This window comes from Crocodylus siamensis, chromosome 1, assembly GCF_052110815.1.
Source record: "Crocodylus siamensis isolate JL-2025a chromosome 1, ASM5211081v1, whole genome shotgun sequence".
Classification (NCBI taxonomy): Eukaryota; Metazoa; Chordata; order Crocodylia; family Crocodylidae; genus Crocodylus; species Crocodylus siamensis.
The window spans coordinates 90958228-90980702 of NC_143395.1; the positions used below are offsets into that span (position 1 = coordinate 90958228).

The 22475-nt window shown below is 47.9% G+C and overlaps 1 protein-coding gene and 1 pseudogene across 1 annotated transcript in view; both read right to left on the reverse strand.

The window, feature by feature from the left end:
- REV3L (REV3 like, DNA directed polymerase zeta catalytic subunit) overlaps positions 1-12076 on the reverse strand; it is a 209912-nt gene extending 197836 nt beyond the window's left edge. Inside the window, exon 1 of the mRNA XM_090038057.1 lies at positions 11646-12076. Within this exon, the coding sequence (XP_089894183.1) occupies positions 11646-11784 (139 nt within the window). The 5' untranslated portion in view covers positions 11785-12076. The remainder of the gene's footprint in view (positions 1-11645) is intronic.
- LOC149873037 (uncharacterized) lies at positions 45-3191 on the reverse strand (annotated as a pseudogene).
- Positions 12077-22475: the final 10399 nt, after the last annotated feature.

Below are 22475 nucleotides of genomic sequence, written 5' to 3' on the forward strand. Positions count from 1 at the left end.
CACCTCTATCAAAGTACGGTTTAAGCATGTTCACATGAACTGTCTTAGGTTTTTTTCCCACTCCTGGCCACTACATTGGTCACATCATCCAGCTTGTCCAGGATAACATGAGTTCCTTCCCAAGCGGCTTGCAGCTTGTCTGTCTTTAGTGACAGGAAAACCATAACCTTATCACCTCGTTCAAAGCGAGCCTTTTCATCATACCAGGACCTTTGCTTCTCCTGGGCCTGTCCCAGGGACTCTCGTGCCACTTTCATCATGTCAATCAGTTTCTGACGAAAGTTCAGCACATACTCCACCACGGAGGTCTTGGTGGAAGGGATTTTCCCTTTCCACTCCTCTCTCACCAAATCGAGAGGACCTTGAACTCGCCTCCCAAACATCAACTCGAATGGCGAGAACCCTGTGGACTCCTGGGGTACCTCCTGGTAGGCAAAGAGCAAATGCGGCAGTTTCTCATCCCAGACATTGGGGTTAGAGTCCACATAGGCCTTTAGCCTCCTTTTGAAGGTCCCATTGAATCTCTCTACTAGCCTATTTGTCTGAGGGTGGTAGGCTGTGGTCTTGAGGTGTTTCACCCCACAGCACTCCCACAGGCTCTTCATCACCTCTGCCAGGAAGTTTCCACCTTGGTCAGTCAGGATCTCGGAGGGAAAACCCAGCTGAAAGAAGATCTTGGTTAGGGCACGAAAAACCACAGGTGCCTCAGTGGAGGTCAAGGCAACTGCCTCCAGGTACTGAGTTGCAAAGTCCACTAGAGTCAGGATGTAGTTCTTCCTTCTCCGGGTCTTATGCCTCAGCGGGCCCACAATGCCTATCCCCACCCACTCTTTGGAAGGGTTGATCAATGCTAGGGAGGGGCTGTAGGGGAGTTTCTCTCTTGTCCCCATTTTTCCCTGTCAGCTGGCATGTCTCGCACAATCGGCAGTAGTCTGTCATATTCTGGGCAATTCTGGGCCAATAGAAGTTCACCTGCAGCTGCTGGCGTGTCCGTTCCCTGCCCATGTGATCAGCACACGGTAAATCGTGAGCCATGGAAAGCAATCGTTGTCTGTATTTACGCGGGACTATGATTTGGCGGTGGGGTTCCCAGGTCTCGGCATGGCTCTTTGGTACCCACAACCAATAGAGAAGTCCTTTATCCCAGACCACCTGTTCCCTCTTCTCTGGAGTGAACTCGGTCTCTTGCTCCTGAGCCATCTGCCAGAGGTCCTCCAAGCTGGGGTCTGCTAGAACCTCCTGCTTGAACTCCTCTTGTCCAGCTAAGCAATCAGCAGAGAGTTCTGGTGCTCCTGCAGTGAGTGCACCTTCACCCTCAGGGACTTCCCTGGATTCCTCCCTGAGAGTCTCACCTCCCTCTGCCACTGACGGACTAGACACTGCCCTGGGACTGTCACTTAGCCCACCCCTGGGGTTGCTAGTTCCCTCAGGAACTGGTGTGCAATTGCCCTCCGCTGGGGCCTCTCCCAGTGCAGCCAATGCAACTGTTGGGGAGTTTCTAACCCTCCCCCTCTAGCCTTTCTGCTCTGTAGACAAGTCACCGCATTAAATGCGGTAGGGCTCTAGCTCTAGGACCTGGTCCACCTCCCAGTGCAGGAGTTCTAGGTCAATGATATCCCGTCCACCAGGATGGGGACCGGAGCCACTTCCAGCACACCCATTTCTATGCGAATCGCGCAGCCTCTCCACTCGATGGATAGACAGGTTACCTGTACCTCAAATGGTGGAGACCCCACCCCTTGAATGTTAAGGGTCCTCCCTGGGATTATATCTGCAGGTGAGACAAGGTTGGCATTGATTAATGTCACACTGGACCCCGTGTCCAGTTCCCCAATAAGGGTTCTGCCATTTACCGATATCTTGGTCCGGTGGGGGCCCATCACCTTCTCTGGGTTTGTGATCCTGTAGCAACAGGCATGCCCCTCAGAAGGGCTCGGGTCTCCCCCCTCACTGCTTACAGCTGTTGCATGTCTGATGCGCTTGGGTTTGTTGCTTAACTTTGGGCAGTTGGGCTTGACGTGGCCCGGCTCCCCACAGTTATAGCGCCCCCTCTTCTCCGAATTGGGAAGTTTGGTCGAATCAGGGGCCTCCTTACGCTCGGTCTGGGATGGCCCCTTTTCCCCTTTTGGACCTGGGCCCTCCCTTCCCCCCTCTTTGGAACCCTTTCTGTTCCTTTCCAGAGTAGGGAGGCTTTTTGTCAGACCCCTCACAATTAAGCAACAGCTGATCTGCAATTTCAGCAGCCTCATGGATGGTTTTGGGGCCCCTGTCCTTGACTAGGGTTTTAATCTCCCTTGGACAGCAGTAATAAAATTGGTCCAGCACCATGAGTTGGAGCAATTTCTCTCTATTGTCAGCCTTGGCTCCGTCTGCCCATTTAAGGAGAGCATCCCACACCAGGGCCACAAAATCAGCCATTGACTTCTTGGGTTGTGGGTGGATATTCCGGAATTTTTTCCGGAAATAATCCGGTCGTAACTTGAACCTCATAAACACGGCTTGTTTAAAGGCATCATAATCAGCTGCATCTGAGGGCAGGCTATTCATGACCACCGCCATGTCGCCATCTACCAGAGCAGCCATGTGCATCATGTACTCCTCCTCAAGCACCTTCCACCGTCGGGCTTGCCTTTCAAAGATGCTGAGGAATATGTTGGGATCATCTCCGGCTCGGTAGCAAGAGAAGGCTGAGGAGTTTGGTTTGGGGTGTCCCCCAGACACTCGCAGAGGGCCCGAATCTTTCCCATTGGGCTGCAGACAGAGTACCGCTAGTTCGTGCTCACGCTGTGCTGTCTTCTCCGCTAGCTCCATCCTTTTTGCCTCCAGCTCCATCTTTTCAGCTCCAGCTGTGCCTTCTCATGCTCACGCTGGGCCTCCAGCTCCAACTTTTTCAAATCTAGTTCATACTTGAGCTTGCTCTATCACTCCTCAGCATCTAGCCGCATCTGGTATTTCCACTGCTCCTCCGTAGGGGTTGATCTCCTGGAGGACTGTGGACTTGGCGTGTGGGGCTGTGATTCTGGGGAGGACTCAGGAGTTGATGTGCGTGAAGGTTGCTCTGTGGCTGAGTCATTGTCGCACAGGAGTTTAATCAGTTCTTCCTTCTTTAGCCCTTTCTTCACATGAAGGCCTCTCTCTTTCGCCTGTTCTCTTAGTTCAGGCACGGTCATTTGGATGTACTGGTCTGCCATCCTAGCTATCTACACTGTCCAGTCAACCCGATGCCAAATTAGAAAATGTTTGCTCAAGGGATTTCAGTGACTCTATTACTCTTCCCAAACTATGCCTGTAAAACAGCAGGGTATCCCGATCCCACCTCTAACACCATGTGTAAGAGAGGACAAGAAAGACTGGCCATAAACTGTCAGAGGATGGTATCAGGTTGGATACAAGGAAGAACTTTATGGCAAGGGTGACCAGAATCTGGAACAGACATCCCAAAGAGCTAGTGCAGTCCCCAGCCTCAGAAGTCTTGAAGAGGAGACTGGACAGGCACTTTGCTGGGATCATTTGATTATAGCAGTATTCCTACCCAGGGCAGGGGGGTTGGACTTGATCTTTTGAGGTCCCTTCCAGCCCTTGATTTCTATGATTCTAACTCAGGCCCTAGGGAAGTCAGTGCTAAGACCCAGCACCAGCACAGCAAAGGGTGTTCCTGGTCAGCTGGCTGCAATGCAGGGCAGCATGGGTGAAGCTGCCTGCTGCTCATCCTCAGTTTAGCCCAGGCATAGCCAGGCAACCAGCCCCCCTTCCCCTTTATCCTCAAATGTTGCCCAAAGCACCTTAGCTCTGGGCCAAATCCAGTAGTTGGCTTTAGGTTGCAGACCCCTGCTCTAGGACATGTTCTTCATAAAAACTAGTATATATTTAGACCCAACTTGGAAAAGAACACATTTGTAAAATGCTTCCAACTCCACAGCTGACACACCTGTAATGACATAAGCTAACCCGAGTTACAAATGCAATATGATGTTAACACATGAAAAGTTTCAATAAACTCAGGCAAAGAAGTGCTCTAGCCTAGCAGGTAAATCGATGTCTGTGGAATCAAGATGCCATACAACACAACATTTGTTTCAATATTTAAGCACACACACAAAAAAAGGAAAAAACTCAGTTAAATTAAACTGTGCATGCATGCATGACCAACTATGCTACCTAGCACATATGTTTTTATCAGATGTGAAGTGCTCCACAATAGCTTAGCCAGACAGGCAAACACTTCTTCAATAACCAAGCGCAGTGATTTTCAACCAGGATGCTGCAGAAACTCAGCATGCTGAGATCCTTTAAAGGACACCACAAGTGCCATTCAATATTAGCTCTATTAGGTGTGCAAACACCTAACATGATTCACAAGATAAACCAAGTTATTTTAAACAGGAAACCACAGTATGAAAAAACATTCTGGCTTGTTGTGGTTGGAGTTCTTTGAGACAGAATAATTGCTCTATTGTTTCCCATAGTCAGAAAGCTAAGAGCTAAAAAAACTAAGAGCTGGCGTTTTAATACGCAAGGCACCCATTGGAAAAGGTTGAGAATCTTGATCCAGTATCTCATCTATTCAGCTCATTTACAAAAAAACCCAAAAACTGAACCTACAATAAAGAGGGGGAGTAACACAGTAGGGAGAGAATAAAAATGCACCTTGGTTCAAAAAGAAAAACATGTATTTTTTTTTTCCTCAGACCTATTTCCAACCTATTGAATGATTTCTCAGACTTCCTGTGCTAGGGAAGCAGCACAAAGATATTATCCAAGCCCTTTTTTCATACCCCCTACCCTAAATACGATATGTCACAGGTGACATGTTGAAAGCATATCTGTAACACAAAGTGCTGATGAGATTCTGGGCAATGCTAAAGGCCACAGGGAAGTTCTGGAAGTGATCTTAAAGCAGGCCTCAGAGCTGTCTTAAATTATGCTGGGGCCCCAGAGTAAGTCAGGGTCAGAAGGTCAAAGGTGGCTTAAAGCAAGCACAGGCTTTCTGTGGTGTCCTAAAGGAACTTCATTCTTGCATCAATATTTCAACAAAAAAAAAGTATAAAAATACAAAACCCTTAGGAAGAAAAATGTGTGTATATGCTAACTTCGACAGGAATTATATAGTTAGTTTTATCCGGAACTGGTTTTACATTTTTCCTTTATAAAAATTATATAGGAGCAGAACTTTACCAGAATTTTTTCCTTAAGAGACATTTATTTATATCTAGGGTACCTCATATACCCTGTGCCAGAATTATCATTCTTGCATTACCTGATCAAGAAAACAAAAAACTCTTTGTTTTGTGAGCAGTGCAACATCAGTGACTAACAGTTTCTTTGTTCTTCATAGTCTGAGTACTGTCAATTGTATGGTGGTCTGGTTTGAAAGAATGTAGTTACCTTGGACTTTGCATATAATGAAGGAGGTTATTTAGTTCTAATAAGTAATCTCACTCTAACTTCAGGTCATTTTACAGTCTGGGTGTGTTCAAACCTAAAAAGGCAGACATCTCAGAAATACCCAACAAAGCAGCAACAATAGGTCAGTGAAGCCTCTGAAAACTCCAGGAGCCCCCCACTGGTCTACAACAAGCAAGAAGCAAATCACTGCTTAGATATTTAAACATATCCCACCATTTTGACAAGAACGACAATTTGAAATCACCAATTAAACCAACGATCACACCTTAACAAACCATTTAGCCTCTACCACTCCATCATGCACAATTTCACTCTGAAGATTCAAGCAAAAAACATATCTTGCACCACCACTTATTTAATTGCTGATTAGAAATAAGGAAAGAGATAGCAATTTAATACAAAGTCTATGCACTTAACAGACCCAATGTTGATCCATATTTCATTGTTTCATATGAAATGCGTACAGTACCTTTCATCTCTAGAGCTCAAGTTATTTACTGAGATGGGTAAAATTTGTGAATCTCCAGAGATGTGGATAGCAACTGTGGTGTTTAAACATCTTGTTCAAGTTACCTGAACTGACACAGAACACCAAGACATTCTGATTTCTAAGTTTACAAAAAATCCAATAAAATATACCATATTGCCCACCCTATATTTTACTAGACACCTATGTTCTGAGAAATCCACTCTAACATTGGGAAAAGTTATTAATTTTTTTTATGGTAAATATTGGATCCGTCATATTCTCAGATTCACAAAAATGAAGCCATAATTATTTTTTCCATGTAAACTTCTCAGAGTTCTGTTATCTGCAAACAACCTACTGTGTCTGTGACAAGCATATTCATAATTTTAAATAGGCCTTGAAAAATCCATTTACCCCTGGTGAGCAGGCATGTTATTCTAGCAAGCCAGGGGGCCTTTGCATCAATTCCTCAATATTGGGGGGGGGGTTAATTTTAAAAGTCAGAAGCCTGTACGATTCCCTTCTAAAAGTAAACCATTGCTACAGAAACTTTCCAAGTCTGCATACAGCTTTACTGCTTCTACCACTACACAGATTCCCAGAAGAAGCAACAGAATAAATTATATCAGTCAGCTTCCGTAACTATTCACTTTCTGGGGAGCAGCCAAGTAATCAAGTACATGTCAATCTCATGCTTATTAAGAAAGAGGCAGCATTACTGGGGGTGGGCACAGGAGGTTCTCAAGGGAGGTGCGGTGCATGATCATCACAGTGGCTCTTCCCGACTTCAGGCACTTTCAGACACCCCCGTCCCGCTCCAGCCGCCACTGCTGTAGCTTCCACTCACCAACTGTGGTGCGGGTAAAATCACTAGCAATCCACAGCTGAAGTACAGGGCACAAACCCACCTGAGGAACACTGGGGTAGAACAGCAGTCAGCAAAGTTTTCTGGCAGCAGGCTAGAATGACCCAGCTTGAGTTAAAGGCAACATACTTTGCCATTTAGCCAGGGCATGGGCAAAGCCCACCCCCCACAAAAGTGGGCAGTCTCTGGCTCCACAAGCCTGATTCAATGGCTTTACTGATGTTGCCAACCCCTGTGATAGATGATTCAAAAATTAAAATATGCTGGGAAACTGGAAATGGATGTTTACTCTGCATAATCTCTTAGCCGCAAGAAGGAAAAGGGGCAGACTTGTAGAGACTCTCTCCCAATCCTGTTTGCCAAATCTCACAGATGAGACTAAAAGTTCCTCCTCCTTTGCAGAAATGTCAGGAGGGAGATTAACGTTAATTTTTTGAGAGACCCAATAACCGGAAGTCGATATAATAAATGGGGTCCCTTAACAAGCTTCCACCTTTTGAGGAGGAGGTAAGCAGCCAACATTGGCACAAAAAAAAACCAGGTTGGGGACTATTTAGAAAATCTGGACATGTACAAGTCCATGGCGCCAGATGCACCTGAGGGTGCTGAGGGAGTTGGCTGATGTGACTGAAGAGCCACTGGCCATTATCTTTGAAAACATGTGGTAATCAGGGGAGGTCCCAGATGATTGGGAAAGGGCACACACAGTGCCTCTCTAAGAAAGGGAAGGAGGAGAATCCAGGGAACTACAGTACAGACTGGTTGGTCAGCCTTGCCTCACTCCCCAGAAAAATCATACCAGGGCCTCAAGGAATCAATTTCTAAGCACTTGAAGAAAAAGGAAGTGACTAGGAACAGTCAGCATGGTTTCACCAATGGCATATCATGCCTGACCAACTTGATTACCTTCTGTGATGAGCAAACAGGCTCTGTGGATGCAGGGAAAGCAGTAGATGTGATATACCTTGACTTTAGTAAGTGTTTTGATACAGTCTCCCACAGCATCCTTGCAAACAAGTTGAGGAAGTAAGTATGGGTTTGTTGAATGGACTATAAGGTGAATAGAAAACTGCCTGGAACACCAGGTTCAACAGGTAGTGATCAATTGCTTGATGTTCAGTTGGCAGCCAATATCAAGTAGAAGGCCCCAGGGGTCAGTCCTGGGGCCAGTTTTGTTCAACATCTTCATCAACCATCTGTAAGATGGGATGGATTGAACTGTAAGCAAATTCAAGGATGACTCCAAGCCATGGGGTGTGATAGACATGTCAGAGACAGATAGGACCTAGACAAATAGGAGGATTGGGCCAAAATAAATATTATCATGAGGTTCACCAAAGCCCTGCACTTACAACAGATTAATCTCACACACTGCTACAGGCTCAGGACCAACTGCTAAGCACCAGCTCTGCAAAAAAGGACCTGGGAGTTACAGTGGATAATAAGATGGATATGAATCAACAGTGTAACCTTATTATCAAGAAGACTAACAACATACTGGGCTGCATTAGTAGGAATGTTGCCAGCCAATCAAAGAAAGTAATTATTCCCCTGTATTTGGCACTGGTGAAGCCACATCTGGAGTCGTGTTCAGTTTTGGGCTGCCACTATAGAAAGGATGTGGACATGAACAGTGAGTGCCCCCAGCGGCTGGGGGAGGGAGGGGGCACAATAGTGGTGGGAGCACAGCAGCAACCAGCAGGGATCATGGACACCCACAGACGGCAGCAGGGTGGCGAATGGCGACCGCCTGCAGGCGGTGCCTTTTTGCAAGGGGTCCACCACCATGCTCTGAACGCACTGCCCCTGGATGTGGACAAGTTGGAGCAAGTCCAGTGGAGGGCAACAAAAAAGGTTAGGGCTCTGGGATACATGGTTTTTGAGGAGAGGCTGAGGGAACTGGGCTTATTTAGGCTGAAGAAGAAAAGACTGAGGGGGGATTTAATAGCAATCTTCAGCTACTGAACGAGGGTTCCAAAGAGGCTGGAGCTAGACTGTTTTCAGTGGTGACAAATAAAAGAACAAGGAACAAGAGTCTCAAGTTGCAGCAAGGAAGGTTTAGGTTGGACATTAGGAAAAAAATTCTCTCACTAGGAGGGTGGTGAAGCACTGCAACAAGTTACCTAGAGGGGTGGTGGAATCTCCATCCTTGGCAGTTTTTACGGCCTAGTGAGACAAATCCCTGGCTGGATTGATTTAGGTAGCGATGATCCTGCTCTGCGCAGGGCGGGGGTTGGACAGAATTTAAGTGACCTCCTGAGGTTCCTTCCAACCCTAATTTTCTATGATACCTCCTTAATAGAAATAGCTTCCAGGGGATGAAAGAGAGGACAGAACTGGGTTTTTGATCATTTTTTTTGTCCTAGATCTCACACAGGTAAGACCCTCACTTTAATTTTCTCTATATCCATTTCTGACTGAGTTTAGCTCCCTCACTATGTGTCACATGAAAATCTCAGGGTTTGGCCTTAAAAAGTAAGTTTGTTAAAAGCACCTTCAACTACAACACTAAATATAGCAGTTTTTGCTCAGGAGTTCAATGTCACTTGGTGGATAAAATGATTACTTCAAAATTAATAACCATTCTCTCTCTTTAATCTTTCCTAAAAAGAACGCAAGCAAGGTAGTCAGACAACAAAAACATGAAACACTACTTTCATCCTACAACCAATATGGCAGTTCTGCAAACTCAAAACATTTCTAAAATTACAGTTCCATCCAATTCATTATGTGGCATGTATATGACTTATGTAGTTCACCTTTAAGCCCAGAGGGTGCCAAAATTAAATGCAGGTTTGCATCTGCTAAGATGCATTAAAATAAAAGAAGACCACACTAGCTAGTCTTCAGTGTGATTATACCAAATAGGTTCTGTTGATATTGCATAAAACTAAGATAATAAAAAACAAACAGAAACTGGTAGTACTTTATTCTATTTATTTAGACTTAGATATATTTAGACTTTAGTTTGGGGGTGCAGGGTATCTTACTTTTTAACTTAAATGAAGGTTACCTTCAGGTGGACATGATAATGACAGTAACACCCAGAACAAAATTTTCTACTCTTTCCCCCCAGAATTCTATTTTGAAAGGTATGCAAAGGTGCAGCCAAAAGGTCCTTACCAGAAAGTGTTTGCAGACCAAATTTTTTTCAAACCTCTATAATCTTTTACTTTGACCTTTCATGTTTGATGGAGGAGGTATAGTGTTTCAAAGAACTGATTTGTTACACGTGTCAAAAATGACAAGAATAAGAGCAATACAGAATTATGCCCTCACTCTTGTGCCTGAACATTTCACCCCCCGTAAGAAGAGATGATCAGGCAGCTACCTCACTTAAAAATCAATACCCTTAACTGATATTGGATGCAAAATGCAGCACTGCTAGGAATCCAACTTTCTGAATCTAAATAAGCCACTTTCATATACCAATCAATCTTCACTGGCTCAGCAGGTGGAATAAGGAGCCTGCTTTTGAACCCAAGGCTCCTAATTAGTAGCACAGCATGGACACTTTTTTTTAAACATACCAAGATTAACAGAGACACAACCAAACTGAGAGTGCAAGCTGCCTATAGTGGCTAGATGCCATGCACAAAGGATTGCAACCTGACACTTTTTGTACTATGCTGGTAAGAACACACATTAACCCTCATCAGCAGGGCTAATTTCCTCCAAGCTCAGCTCAAGAGAAAACAAGGATCATGTTGCTTAACACTTGAGCTCTAGGTGTATCCTCCGCTCTTAATACAATAGTTTAGAAGTTGGTTTACCAATTTTGAATTGGGGGTGGCCAATAATGGAAGTTCTTACATATTCAAATGTAATTCTTTAAATTGCGAGAGAAGTCAAGAGATTTCTAAAACATCCTATTTACATCTCATTTTTGGATCAATTAAGAGTTAAATAAAATAGGTGGAGAGTTTACAGTGCCGAATCACTCTGATATATTAACTGTGCCAGCGAGGCCCTAACAATGCTTACCACAGCACCTCAGCAAATAACTTCAGGTCTAGTTTTTCCACCTAAACAACTGCACAGGAGGAGCACAATACACGTTTCTTAAATCTCTGTAGGAAAGGTGATTATAAGGATAGAAAGGGAAAATAACAGCAAGCTGCTAACTGTTTGCTGTCAAGAGTAATGGGGAGATAAACAGAAGATAATTATAGCACACCGTCTCTGCAGACCGCATTAAAAAAAAAAGAAGTCATCTGTGAGTAAGTAGGCCGAATTAGACCCCGTTTTGTTATGCAAACAAATCGCCAAGTTAATGGTGAGGGGAGCAAGGATTTTGCTCTGGGGAAGCTGGACAAGCCAAACTCCTCTCCTGCTAACTTTGCAATGCCATGCTCCTAATATGGCACAGCCTAACCGTTTCCTTGAAGGAAGGGGTTGTCACTCTTTTCTCCAAGGGGGGGGGGGGTAAAGAGAGGCAGCCAGGCGCACGCCGCGGCCTCTGGGCCCCCTCGGGCCCTGCCTGTTTGAATACCGGAGCAACCCCCACCCCGCCCTCACATCAGGCCGCTCTCCCAGCGGGAGTAGCCCGGCGCCTCCGACCCCGCAGCCTTTTGTTGTTTTCCCAGCGCCGCGCCCGCACGTACGAGCCTCAGCCCGGCCCTCCCGCACCTGGAGGTGGCTCCGCTCCCGGGCCTAGGCCCGACCCCCGATCCCCCCGCACGGAGGTGCGACCGTTGGAGCCCCCAACCTCTGCGCACGCGCGGGGCCCCCTACGCGCCCCTCCCCCACGGCTGCTCGGGGGCGGCCCCGCGTGTCGGCCCCCACCCGCGCCGCCGCAGCCCACAAAGACCGGGGGGGGGGGGGCAGGTGAGGGGCGCCCGCCGCAGCGCGGCTTGGGCACAAAGACACAAACGCACACCCCGCCGCGCCCGGCCCCGCCCTTACCTGCGGGGGTGGCGCCGAATACGCGGACCACGGGCACCCTCTGGGCCGGGGCCTGCGGGCAGCGGGACTGGCAGGGGTCCAGGCCGGGCAGCGGGTTGCCCATGTAGTAGTCGGCGGTCACGAGCCTCACTGAGAACATGTTCGCCGCCGGGCACAGGGCGCGCGGAGGGAGGGAAAGGGAGACGCGCGCGGAGCGGAGCCCGCCTGGCCCCGCTGCCGCCGCCTCGGCGAGCGCAGCCCCCCGCTTCCTGCGCCCGCCCGGGCTGCCCCTGTCTCGGTGCGGCTCACGCGCAGGCGCGGCGAGCGGCTCTAGAGCGCAGCCAGCCGCGCGCGCCTCGGCGGCAGAGCAGCCCCGGCCCTGGGCAGCGCGGGCACCGCGGCGGCGGCGGCTCCGCGGCTCCACACTGCAGCTGTTGTTGCCATGATGATGATGTCACGGACGCAACCACTAGAGGGGGCGGCGGGGGGGGGGGGGGAAGGGATGGAACGTGTCCCTCCCGGGCTCTGCTTCTGCAGTGGGTTGGGCCTGACGGGAGGAGGTGGTGGCGGACTGGGGCGGGGGGAATCGATGATTCAGCGCTCGGCCCCAACGCTTGGGCAGAAGCTGCGGAGCGCCGAGGCGGCGATTGGGAGAGGGCCTGGCCCGCCGCCATTTTAGAGGCCGCGAGAAAGCGCCTCCCGGCGGGAAGGTGAGTTGGGGGGGGGGGGCGCGTTTCGAGGCCCGGGAGCGGAGCGGAGCGGCTCGGCTCAAGAAACTGTCCCGCCGTCCCGGGCGCCCCCTTCCCCTTTTGCTGTAACTGGCCCTGCGCGTGCGCTATGATGTGGGGGCGGAGCGAGCGCGCGAGGCTCAGTCTGTAAAAGTGCTGTGACCGGTGCCGCTGGTGGGGGAGGGGTTTTGTAGTCCTGTACCGTGTTGCACAAGCACTGGCTCTTCCCCCTCCTCCGCGGCCTGAGCTGGAACCAAGGGCGGGGGCTGCGGCTCCGCTGGGGAAGAAGGTGCGCGCACGTCCTTCCTCCTTCGTCTGTTTTCAGCCTGGCTTCTCTGTTCCCTTTTAGCGGGACCAGCCCTGGACAGAGCAGGGGGGTTAGAACCAACCTCCAGGTCCTTCCCTTGCATCAGGAAATGAGGGTTGGAAGAGACCCTGTGTTTCCCAGGCGCAGCCATGTGCCCTCAGAAATGAAGGGTATACTGCAGCATTTTGGGGGGGGGAAATGTCATGTGTTAGAAAACTAAATGAATAAATGAAATACATCATTTATATAAATTAGCTTCATGGACAGAACCAGCAGTGCTGTAGGGGGTGCATGTGCATCCCCTGAGAGCACTGGTGCACCCCCTTACAGCAGCGTTCCCCACTTAGGCAGCGGGCAGGGGGGGCAGGCAGGAGCCCTGGTCCCCATGCCCCTTGAGAGCACCCAAGCCAAGGAGTGGGGATGCCAGAAGTGCTGGTGGCACTTCTGGGCAGCGGGTCCCTCTTAGAGCCAGCTTAGAGGGAATGCTGCTTTTGGGTCGGCGCGTGTGACTGGCCGCAGGGGGACCCCACTCCCAGGTCGGCATGATTAGCCATGGTCACTGCTTGGTTGCTGGGGGTGGGGAAATACCCCCCCCCCAACTCAGGAGGCACCAGTCGACCATGGATAGAACCGAAGCGTATTGTGTCGCATTACTGCTCCAGTGTACAGATGTGAGGCGGTCATGCTATTCTCTAAGGACTGTACAGGGTCAAAAAAACCCCCCGTGTTGAGTAGAGTATTTGCAGAGTGTGCAGGGTTTGAATAGGAAAGGGACAACGGATGGATATTTGAAAAGACAAGATTCTGGTGTCTCCATGTGTACCTGCACTGATGAAGTTGAATGTGAGCACAAGGAAGTGAAAAGCGTGAGTCAGCGCTATAGTGAGAGTTGTTTGCATGATAGATTTTCATTTACTGGTGAACTAACTTAACCTCTTCCACTATGTCTCGTGTGCGGGGAGAAACTTTCAAACCATGCTGTGGTGCCAGCTAAGTTGAAACAACATGTTTCAGCCAAACACCCGTCTCTTGCCAACAAGGAGGTGTCTGATAAAACCCTGGAGGCAGGCTTCTTGGTTACAGCTTGTTGCAGAGATAAAAAAAAGCCACATACAATCGCAGAGTCTTTAATTTTACCAGCATGTAAAGAGATTTTGAAAGTAATGTTTGGCTCAGATGCAAACAATGAAATCACAAAGGTTCCCTTTTCAGACAGTACGATAAGTTGCCACATTGTTGATATGTCTGCTGACCTTGAAACTGTTGTTTGAAAAAAAAAAAAACCAGAAGATTTGCTTTGCAGCTTGAAGAGTCTACAGACATCAGTGGTTGTGCTCAGCTCTTGGCTAATGCCAGGTTCATTGACGGAGATGGTATAAAAGATTTTTTTTTATTTTCCAGAGAGCTACCAGGTAACACGAATGGAGAGGAAATATTCAGGGTGAGAACAGCCTATCTGCAGGAGAGAGAACTGAAATGGAAAAACTGCCCAAGTGTCTGCCCAGATGGGGTGACTTCTATGACAGGGAAAATGAAAGGGTTTTTAAACAGTCAAGCAAAAAAAACCCCAATGTTCTGATTCCCCAGTGCAGGAAACAATGGGTTAAGTGCTTCTGGTCAAAATATTACTAAAAGAACTCTCCTCAGTGTTGGATGGAGCAATAAAAATAGTGAACTTAATAAAAGCACAGCCCTTCTCATCATTACATGAGGATATGGGAGCAGAACATCAGAGTTTGCTTTTGCACAGGGAAGCACATTGGCTTTCCCATGGAAAAGTTCCATCACATTTGTATCAGCTAAGAGAGAAAGTAAAAATCTTAACTTCGAACCAATCTGCATACGCAGATCTGATTGTTGATGTTGTAGCATGTAGTGTGCACAGCTTGCCTACATGGGTGACATATTCCAACACCTCAGCGATCGGAACAGGAAAGTGTAAGGAAGAAATGAAAACCTTCCCTGGCAAATTCTACATATCCAACTCACAGTGTTTTGACCAATGTAATTTCTCTGCATTTGTAAAGTCTTGAAGATAAATTTAGTTTTTATTTCCCTTCAGTTCATATTGAAGATTTCAGCTGGATCTGTGGTCCTTGCATTTCATCTGCAATGGCAAGTACTAAGCATATTTCAGTAATGGCTCAAGAGCAACTTACTGTATTAAGGACGGATCACAACTTTAAAATTAAATTTGGTGACATGCTGTTGGACTCATTCTGGTTGACTTTTACAAACAAATATCTCTAGTATTATCAGAACATGGGATCTCAGTGGTGTTGCCATTTTTGACAGCATACCTGTATGAGCCTGACTTGCATCAAAAACAAAAAGAGCATCTGAGACGGGTGGAGCAAGTGCTCTGAGTTGTACTATCATTTGTTCCGGCCAGCATAAAACAACTCTGCACATTGAGACACACCCAGATTTCACATTGAAAGTAAGTTTTCTTTAAATATTCAGAAGGTGCTGGGTAAGGGGGATTGTGTGCCGCATAACGTTTTTATTAATGTAAGTGGGCCCTGGGCTGGCAAAGGTTGGGAACGTTGATCTATCTAGTCCAGTCCCTGCTCAAAGCAGGACCATCCCGACCTATAGCATCCCAGCCAAGTCTTTGTCTACCTGGGTCTTAAAAACCTCTAGGGATAGAGATTCCACAATGTTTCTGTGTAACCTGTTCCAGTGCTTTACAACCCACCTTGTGAGACAGTTTTTCCTAATATCCAACCTAAATTTCCCTTGCTGCAACTTGAGACCGTTGTTCCTTGCTCGGTCTTCTGTCACCATTGAGAACAGTCTAGCTCCCTCCTCTTTGGAACCACCCTTCAGGTAGCTGAAGGCTGCTTTCCAACCCTGTCTTCTACCATTATTTCTCCCTAGTTTTATTCTGTATAACATTTTATTCTCTGGCTCATCTCCGTTTTGGTCCTTCATCTGATTTTCATGCCAAGAGATGAGAGAGTACTTCTGAGACTCCATTTCCCTAGGATGATGGGCAATGGACCTGCTTGGCACAAGGAATTAGGAAAATGGATGCATCAGCTCTCTTTGTTAGGTGGCTGAGTTAATAGATGACTTGTGTTCTTACTGCTTAAGTGTGGCAAGGTAATATTTGGGATGTCTCTGTCACAATGAAGGACTAGGAGCTTTTGAAAAGCAAATTTGCACCTTACAAAAACTGACAGTCATCAGAAAAGTTCTGGAGAAGCATTTCACTCAGTACCAGTTCATTCTGACTCAGTTTCCATATTTCTCATATTGTTCTTCGAATGAGTTTTTTCCTGTTCCCCCTTGACTATGGGCTTTGCCACATTTCCTTACTTCCCACTCTCTGGGACCACCCTGCCATCACTGCCCCTTCTTCACTTTACTTTCTTAGGAGCCTCAGCTGTCTTCCAGATCACTTGGCTGTCTTTCATTTCCATTTCACTGTGTTTTTCTACCTTGCTAACTTTTTCCTCTCTCATTGTTGGCCTTCTGTATTGTTACCCCCTTTCTCCCACCAAGCCACACTCCCTTCTCCTGCAGGGCTAAGCCACACCCCTTTCCTCTAGCCAGGCCAGGTTGGGGCTGAACCGTGCCCCCTCCCCACTGTGGGGCTGGATTGTGGCTGGGTCATGCCCCCTTTCCTCTGCAGGGTCAAATTAGGGCCAAGCCAAGCCCCCTTCTCCCACACAGTTGGACTGGGCTTCCCCACTCTTCGTGGCCAGACGGGGCCCCACTGCACCTGCCTTGAGCACCAGATTGTGTCTGCTGGCTGGATCCCACACATGGAGGGACCAAGCACTGCCCATTTGGCCCACTGAACAAAAATGTTGAGCCTAGAAACCTAGCTCTCTACATCATATAAACGGATTGTGGTAGCAGACAGGTTTGATTTCCAAATCTGAAAGACTTGCTGGGAAACAGAAGGCAAAGCTCAAGCAGGAATATCTGACACCTAATCTGGAGACAGTTTCTTGTCCATGTGAACATGTCATCTTGTCTCTATAGCAGCACAAAACTGCTTTAAAAGAAATCAAGTGTCCAGTTTCTTGTTCATTTAGTAAAAATTTGTTTCAAGTTTTGCTCTCAACTACATAAGACAGTTCTCCGTAAAATATCCAGAAGTGCCAGACCTCCTAAATTCTCCCTCCTCAGTTCCTTATCATTTGTCACAGATTAAGAGCATCTTTCTGCTTCTGTTTCAATCCTGTATTTAAGTGAAGTTTTAAAGCCACCCATCAACCAAGTAAGAAACTAAATTACTGGGATTTGAAATCCAGGGGTACCTAAGATTATTTGGCCCTTCCTGCCTCTGGCAAGCACAAAAATCTCTTTTTGAACTCTTTCAGACCTTATGTGCATGAGCTATCTCCACTCTTTGGTAGGCCTGTGCACTTAGTTGGAAATCATCTTCTTGTTCCAGTAAATTTTGACATGTCAGGAGAGTCGGTTCCAAATGGAACATCATGACTGGAGATGCCCCTCTTTCTTCTTCACTATAACCGCATTTCCCTACAGTGTATACTCCCCAGGGCCTTAGCCACTTTGCCAATCTAAAGCAAGTCACCTCTTCCCTTTCTGCTTCTAGTTACCATCTACAGTTGCTAGGCAGCAGCTGTACTCCCCACCAGCCAACCACATACTTGCATGAAACTGATCAGGCTTGAATATACAACTGCCCCTAATCACACAACTAAACAGCTGTACAGTAAATACTTTAGTATTAATAGTATCAACTGTCACTGGAACTAATTACTGTCTTAAACCTAGAATTTACTCATAGGGGAAGACCAGGGTAGCTGTTTATTTTTGTATTTAAACAAAAGACAGGTCAGGCGGTAATTAAGCACTTTTTTCCAACTAGTATTATATATCTAAAAATGCTATAGGTACACCCACAGTTCATAGTCATTGGATACCTGTCTGAACTGGCACGCTCATCCTGCAATTCAGCATGAAAAAATAAATAAGATCTTGTTCATTAAGGTCTCTGTTTCATTAAGTGCTTGATCCTGTACCAATTAAGATTAATGGCAAGGCTCCTACTGATTTTAGTGGTACAGATTTTATCGTCCGTAAAAGGCTGGAGGTAGTATTTTCAAAAGTATCTAAATGACTTATGAACTTAAATGAGAATAAATGTGAGATGCCAAGAAAAAGCCTTGAAGTATCTAAATTCCATCTAAATTGTACCTTAAGTACCTAAGGCCAAGAGTGACTGATACACAGAAAAAAAATTTCCTTACCTCTCAGGCAACTGAAATTCCATAAGCAGCTACATGTTCATCAGAACACTTAGTTCTATTACTGCACATGCCACAGCCACTGTCATGTTGGCCGAGTTCTGTATTTCCATGTTTAGCTCATACCTAAGCCTGTTTCGAATTCAGTGGGTGTGTCTTCACGAGATGTTTACTATGCAGTAGACTAATTAGCTGCACAGTAAATGTCTCTGTGTCTCTGTGTGCACCCCTATTAGGCTGCAGTAAATGCAGGAGAGGCTGGCTGAGGCACAAAGATGCTTCAGTGCAGGGGCTGTCTGCCAGCTAGCCCTGCACTAAAGTACCCCTGTGCCCTAGCCAGCCCCTCTGAAGCACGCTGAGCCAGGGTGAGCAGCCCCAGGCTGACAGGCTGATCACCACCCCCACCGGGCCTCCTGCCAGCCAGGGCTGCTCTGCTCCAGCTCAACATGCTGCCATCCCAGGCTCAAGTGCAGATGTGCACATTAATAGGCAGTGTCTTGTCATTAAGGTCACTTTCATTCACTGTCTGGCCCCATGAATCTTGCATCTCTTTCTGCACAGTGATACAGCTTTCAATGGAGAAATGTCCCCAGTGAGTGCCCCCATCCCGGCCTAATGCCTAATAGCCCAGTGACTAGGACACTCTTGGGAGGTGAGAAGTATGGATTTGAACCCTCTCAAGTTAAGGAGAGTCTAGATTTCAGGTATCTCACTTTCAAAGGAAGTCCTCCAACTGTCAGGCATTATGTAAATGGGTGGGTGTCCCTGTCACCTCCCTTAGTCATTTTTTCAAAATACAATCAATGCCCACTCCTGCTAGGCTTTGTATTGAACATTTGCCTATGTGTTACGTTGGCTCCAGGCTAGTGTGCTTAGGAGCAGGGGGGCCTAGCTTTCTGATCTTAGGTGGAAGATGAGCTGCTCTGTCTCAGCTAAGATGTTAGTATCTCTGATCATGTGCAGCAGAACTTTGGGTACCAGGTATGTTGCCAGAAATGTAGGTGCCTACAGCCTGAAGCAGTTTGGCAGGGTTCTGGGGGGATTAGAGTTACCATACTTCCAGGTCCAAAAAAGACTAAACCTGTCATGGGGGAGGGAAATGATGATGGTGGGGCACTGACATGTCAGTGCCCTGTGCCTGCCCATTCTGTTGCCCCTCACTAACAAGTCACTCGAACCCCTCCCTACAGCCCTGCTCCTGCCCCTCACTCCAGACCCACTGACCTCAGCCCTGCCAGTGTACCTCACTCCCGCCATGCCCCTCACTCATGACCTGCAGCCCCCAGTGCCCCCCCATCCCTGTTGCCCAAGCATCTCCCACATTGCACGTGCACCCACACTCACTTGCTCGCTCTCTCTGTCTCTCCCTGTCTGTCTCTATCTGGATCCCAAAGCCTGCGCAGTAGAGGTGCACTGATGCATTGGCCTGATGTCAGATTGGTACTGATATAAAGAAAACTGGCTGTATCAGATATCCGCCTGATGGGGTTGATAATTTGGCTAGTAAATGCCTTTGCTGCATGCAACTGCGGCATGGCAGTCGGGCAGTGAGGAGCACAGCCCTGCAGCATGGAAAGCTGCCTCCAGCTTGTAAGTCTGGTGTGGTACAAGTAGAGGGGGGAGGGAAGGGGTGCGCAGGGAGCAAATCAACACCCCCTGCAGTGAGGGAGGGAGGGAGCATCGGGGCAGGCAGGGCAGAGAGCTGAAGCTGCAGCACATGGAGAGGAGGGGAGATGGGTCCTGCTGCTGCTTGTACCCCGGGATGTGGGCATGTGCCCCTGGATTTGCACAGGGCAGGGCAGGCTGCAGCCAGGGCTGCATGGGGCTCTTCTTGGTGAGAGCTGGGCTCAGAGTGGAGCTGGAGGTGCTGGGAGGATGCTGCATGCACCCCAGATTTCACTGCCACTCTGCTCCCAGCACTGCCGCCACCAGCAGCCCAGCACAGCCTGGCTCTTCCTGGCACGTGGGTGGAGGTGGGGTGTTGAGTCAAAGCTGCGGCTGGTGGCAGAGCGGCAGTGAAATTTGGGGTGGATACAGCATCCTCTCAGTGCTGCCAGTGCTGCTTCAGGCCCAGGCCCCACCAAGAAGACCCTATGCAGCCCACCCTGCCCTGCACAGATCCAGGGGGCACCCATACCGTGCCCTCCCAGGGTGCAAGCAGCAGCGGGAGCTGCCTCTCTCACCCCTCCCCGCCCAGCTGCAGCTCCCACCTCATCTTCCCCTGCCCCCTACCTCACTATGAGGGGCATTGATCTGCCCTCTCATGCCCCTTCCCTCCCCCCTCTCCTTCTCCCACATGACTTACCAGCTGGAGGCAGCTGTATCAGAAAGTGGATCGGTATCAGCCAATACACCTCCTTAAATATCAGCTATCAGTATCGCCCCTAAAAATCTCTATTGGTGCACACCCACTGCGCAAGAAGCACGTGACCCCACGACAGCCAACCACCTTGCCTGCTGCTCCCAGTATGAAGCAGCCAGATTGGGAGAGCAGAAAACCTGGATATTTGCTCTTATTTTACAAACCCACCTGGACGCAGTGCAGGGGGCCCAAAAAGAGGACATGTATGAGAAAACCTGGACATATGGTAACCCTAGGGAGAATTGCTTTCTTGGATTTCGGTCTTCGATTTGCATAAGTTGTATTGTACTTGCTTTGTTTCCTACTTTTGGATCTCACCAGGCCAGTCCAACCATTAGGCAAACTAGGCAGTCACCTAGGGTGCCAAAATTTGGGGGGTGCCAAAATTAAAAACAGAAAACTATTGATGAAGAAAATTTTTGTGGGATCAAGCGAGAAAAAGAATACTGGCAGCAAATATTGGAGTGACCGATTGCTTGAGTAAAGAGTTCTCAGTGGGAAAAACCTGGCATTCTATGGGACAAATGAAAAATTATACAGTGCTGGTAATGGAAACTTAAAATTTATTAAATACCTGGCTTTGTTTGATCCAGCCATGAAGGAACATCTGTGTAAAATAAATGACCATGAAACGCATCTTCATTACCTTGGGGAAAAAGCTGCAGCATGAACTGATTCAACTCCTAGCAAATGCTGCTAAAGAGAAAGTCTTAGGAGCTGCCTATTCTGCAAAATACTTTTCAGTAATTCTGGACTGTACACAAGATGTGAGTCATGTTGCGCAGATGACAATGATCATTTGCTTTGTAGATGTGGCAAAATCTGCACGTGTGGATAATGCTGAAGTGATCATAAAGGAACATGTTTGGGTGTTTGTACCATTGAAGAAGATGACTGGTGCTTTTATTTCTTAGATTTCATAGACATTAGGGCTGGAAGGGACCTCGGAAGATCATAAAGTCCAGCCCCCTGCCCAAAGGGCAGGAAGTCAGCTGGGGTCATAGGATTCCAGCAAGATAAGCATCCAATTTCCTCTTGAAGGTGTTCAGTGTAGGTGCTTGAACCACCTCCGATGGCAGGCTGTTCCAGACCTTGGGGGCTCGGACAGTAAAGAAATTCTTCCTTATGTCCAGCCTGAAACAGTCTTGCAGTAGTTTATAACGGTTTGACCTCACCATCCCCTGGGGCGTTCTGGTGAACAAATGTTCCCCCAGGTACTGGTGGTCACCCTGATAAACTTATAGGTGGCCATCAGACCGCCCCTGAGCCTGCGCTTTTCCAGGCTAAAGAGCCCCATGGCTCTCAGCCTGCCATCGGAAGGTCTGTTTTCCTGACCTCTGATCATGTGCGTGGCTCTTCTCTGGACTCTCTCAAGCTTCTCCACATCCTTTTTGAATTGTGGAGCCCAAAACTGGATGCAGTACTCCAGCTGCGGCCTCACCAAGGCTGAGTACAAGGGGAGAATGACGTCCTGGGATTTGCTTGAGAAGCATCTATGGATGCAAGCCAGCATTTTGGTCGCTTTACTAGCCGCAGCATCACACTGAAGGCTCATGTTCATCTGGTGGTCAGTGATGACCCCCAAGTCTCTTTCTTCCTTAGTGCTAGCCAGCGTAGCACTGCTGAGCCTATAAGGATGCTGCAGGTTTTTCCTCCCAAGGTGGCGAACCTTGCATTTTCAGTATTAAACACCATCAGGTTCTCGTCCGCCCATTTGCTGAACTTATCTAGGTCAGCCTGGATCACCCTCCTGTCTTCTGGTGTGGATGCTTTGCCCCAAAGTTTGGTGTCATCAGCGAACTTGGCCAGTCCACTCCTGACTCCAATGTCCACATCGTTAATGAAGATGTTGAACAATATGGGTCCAAGGACAGAGCCTTGGAGGGGACCCCACTGGTCATAGGGCACTATGACGATTGACTTCCATCAACCACCACCCTCTGGATCTGACCACGGAGCCAGTTCTCCAGCCAGCGGATCGTGGTGGACCCAAGGCCACAATTGGCCAGTTTTCCCAAGAGGTGATTGTGGGATACCAGATCGAAGGCTTTTTTGAAGTCAAGATATATGACATCAATCTCTTCTCCCTTGTCCAGGTGATAGGTCACCTGGTCGTAGAAGGATATGAGATTGGTCAAGCAAGACCTGTCCGCAACAAACCCATGCTAGCTATCCTTCAGGAAGTTGGCGTTGGCCAGTCCATTAAGGATGGCCTCTTTAATAAAC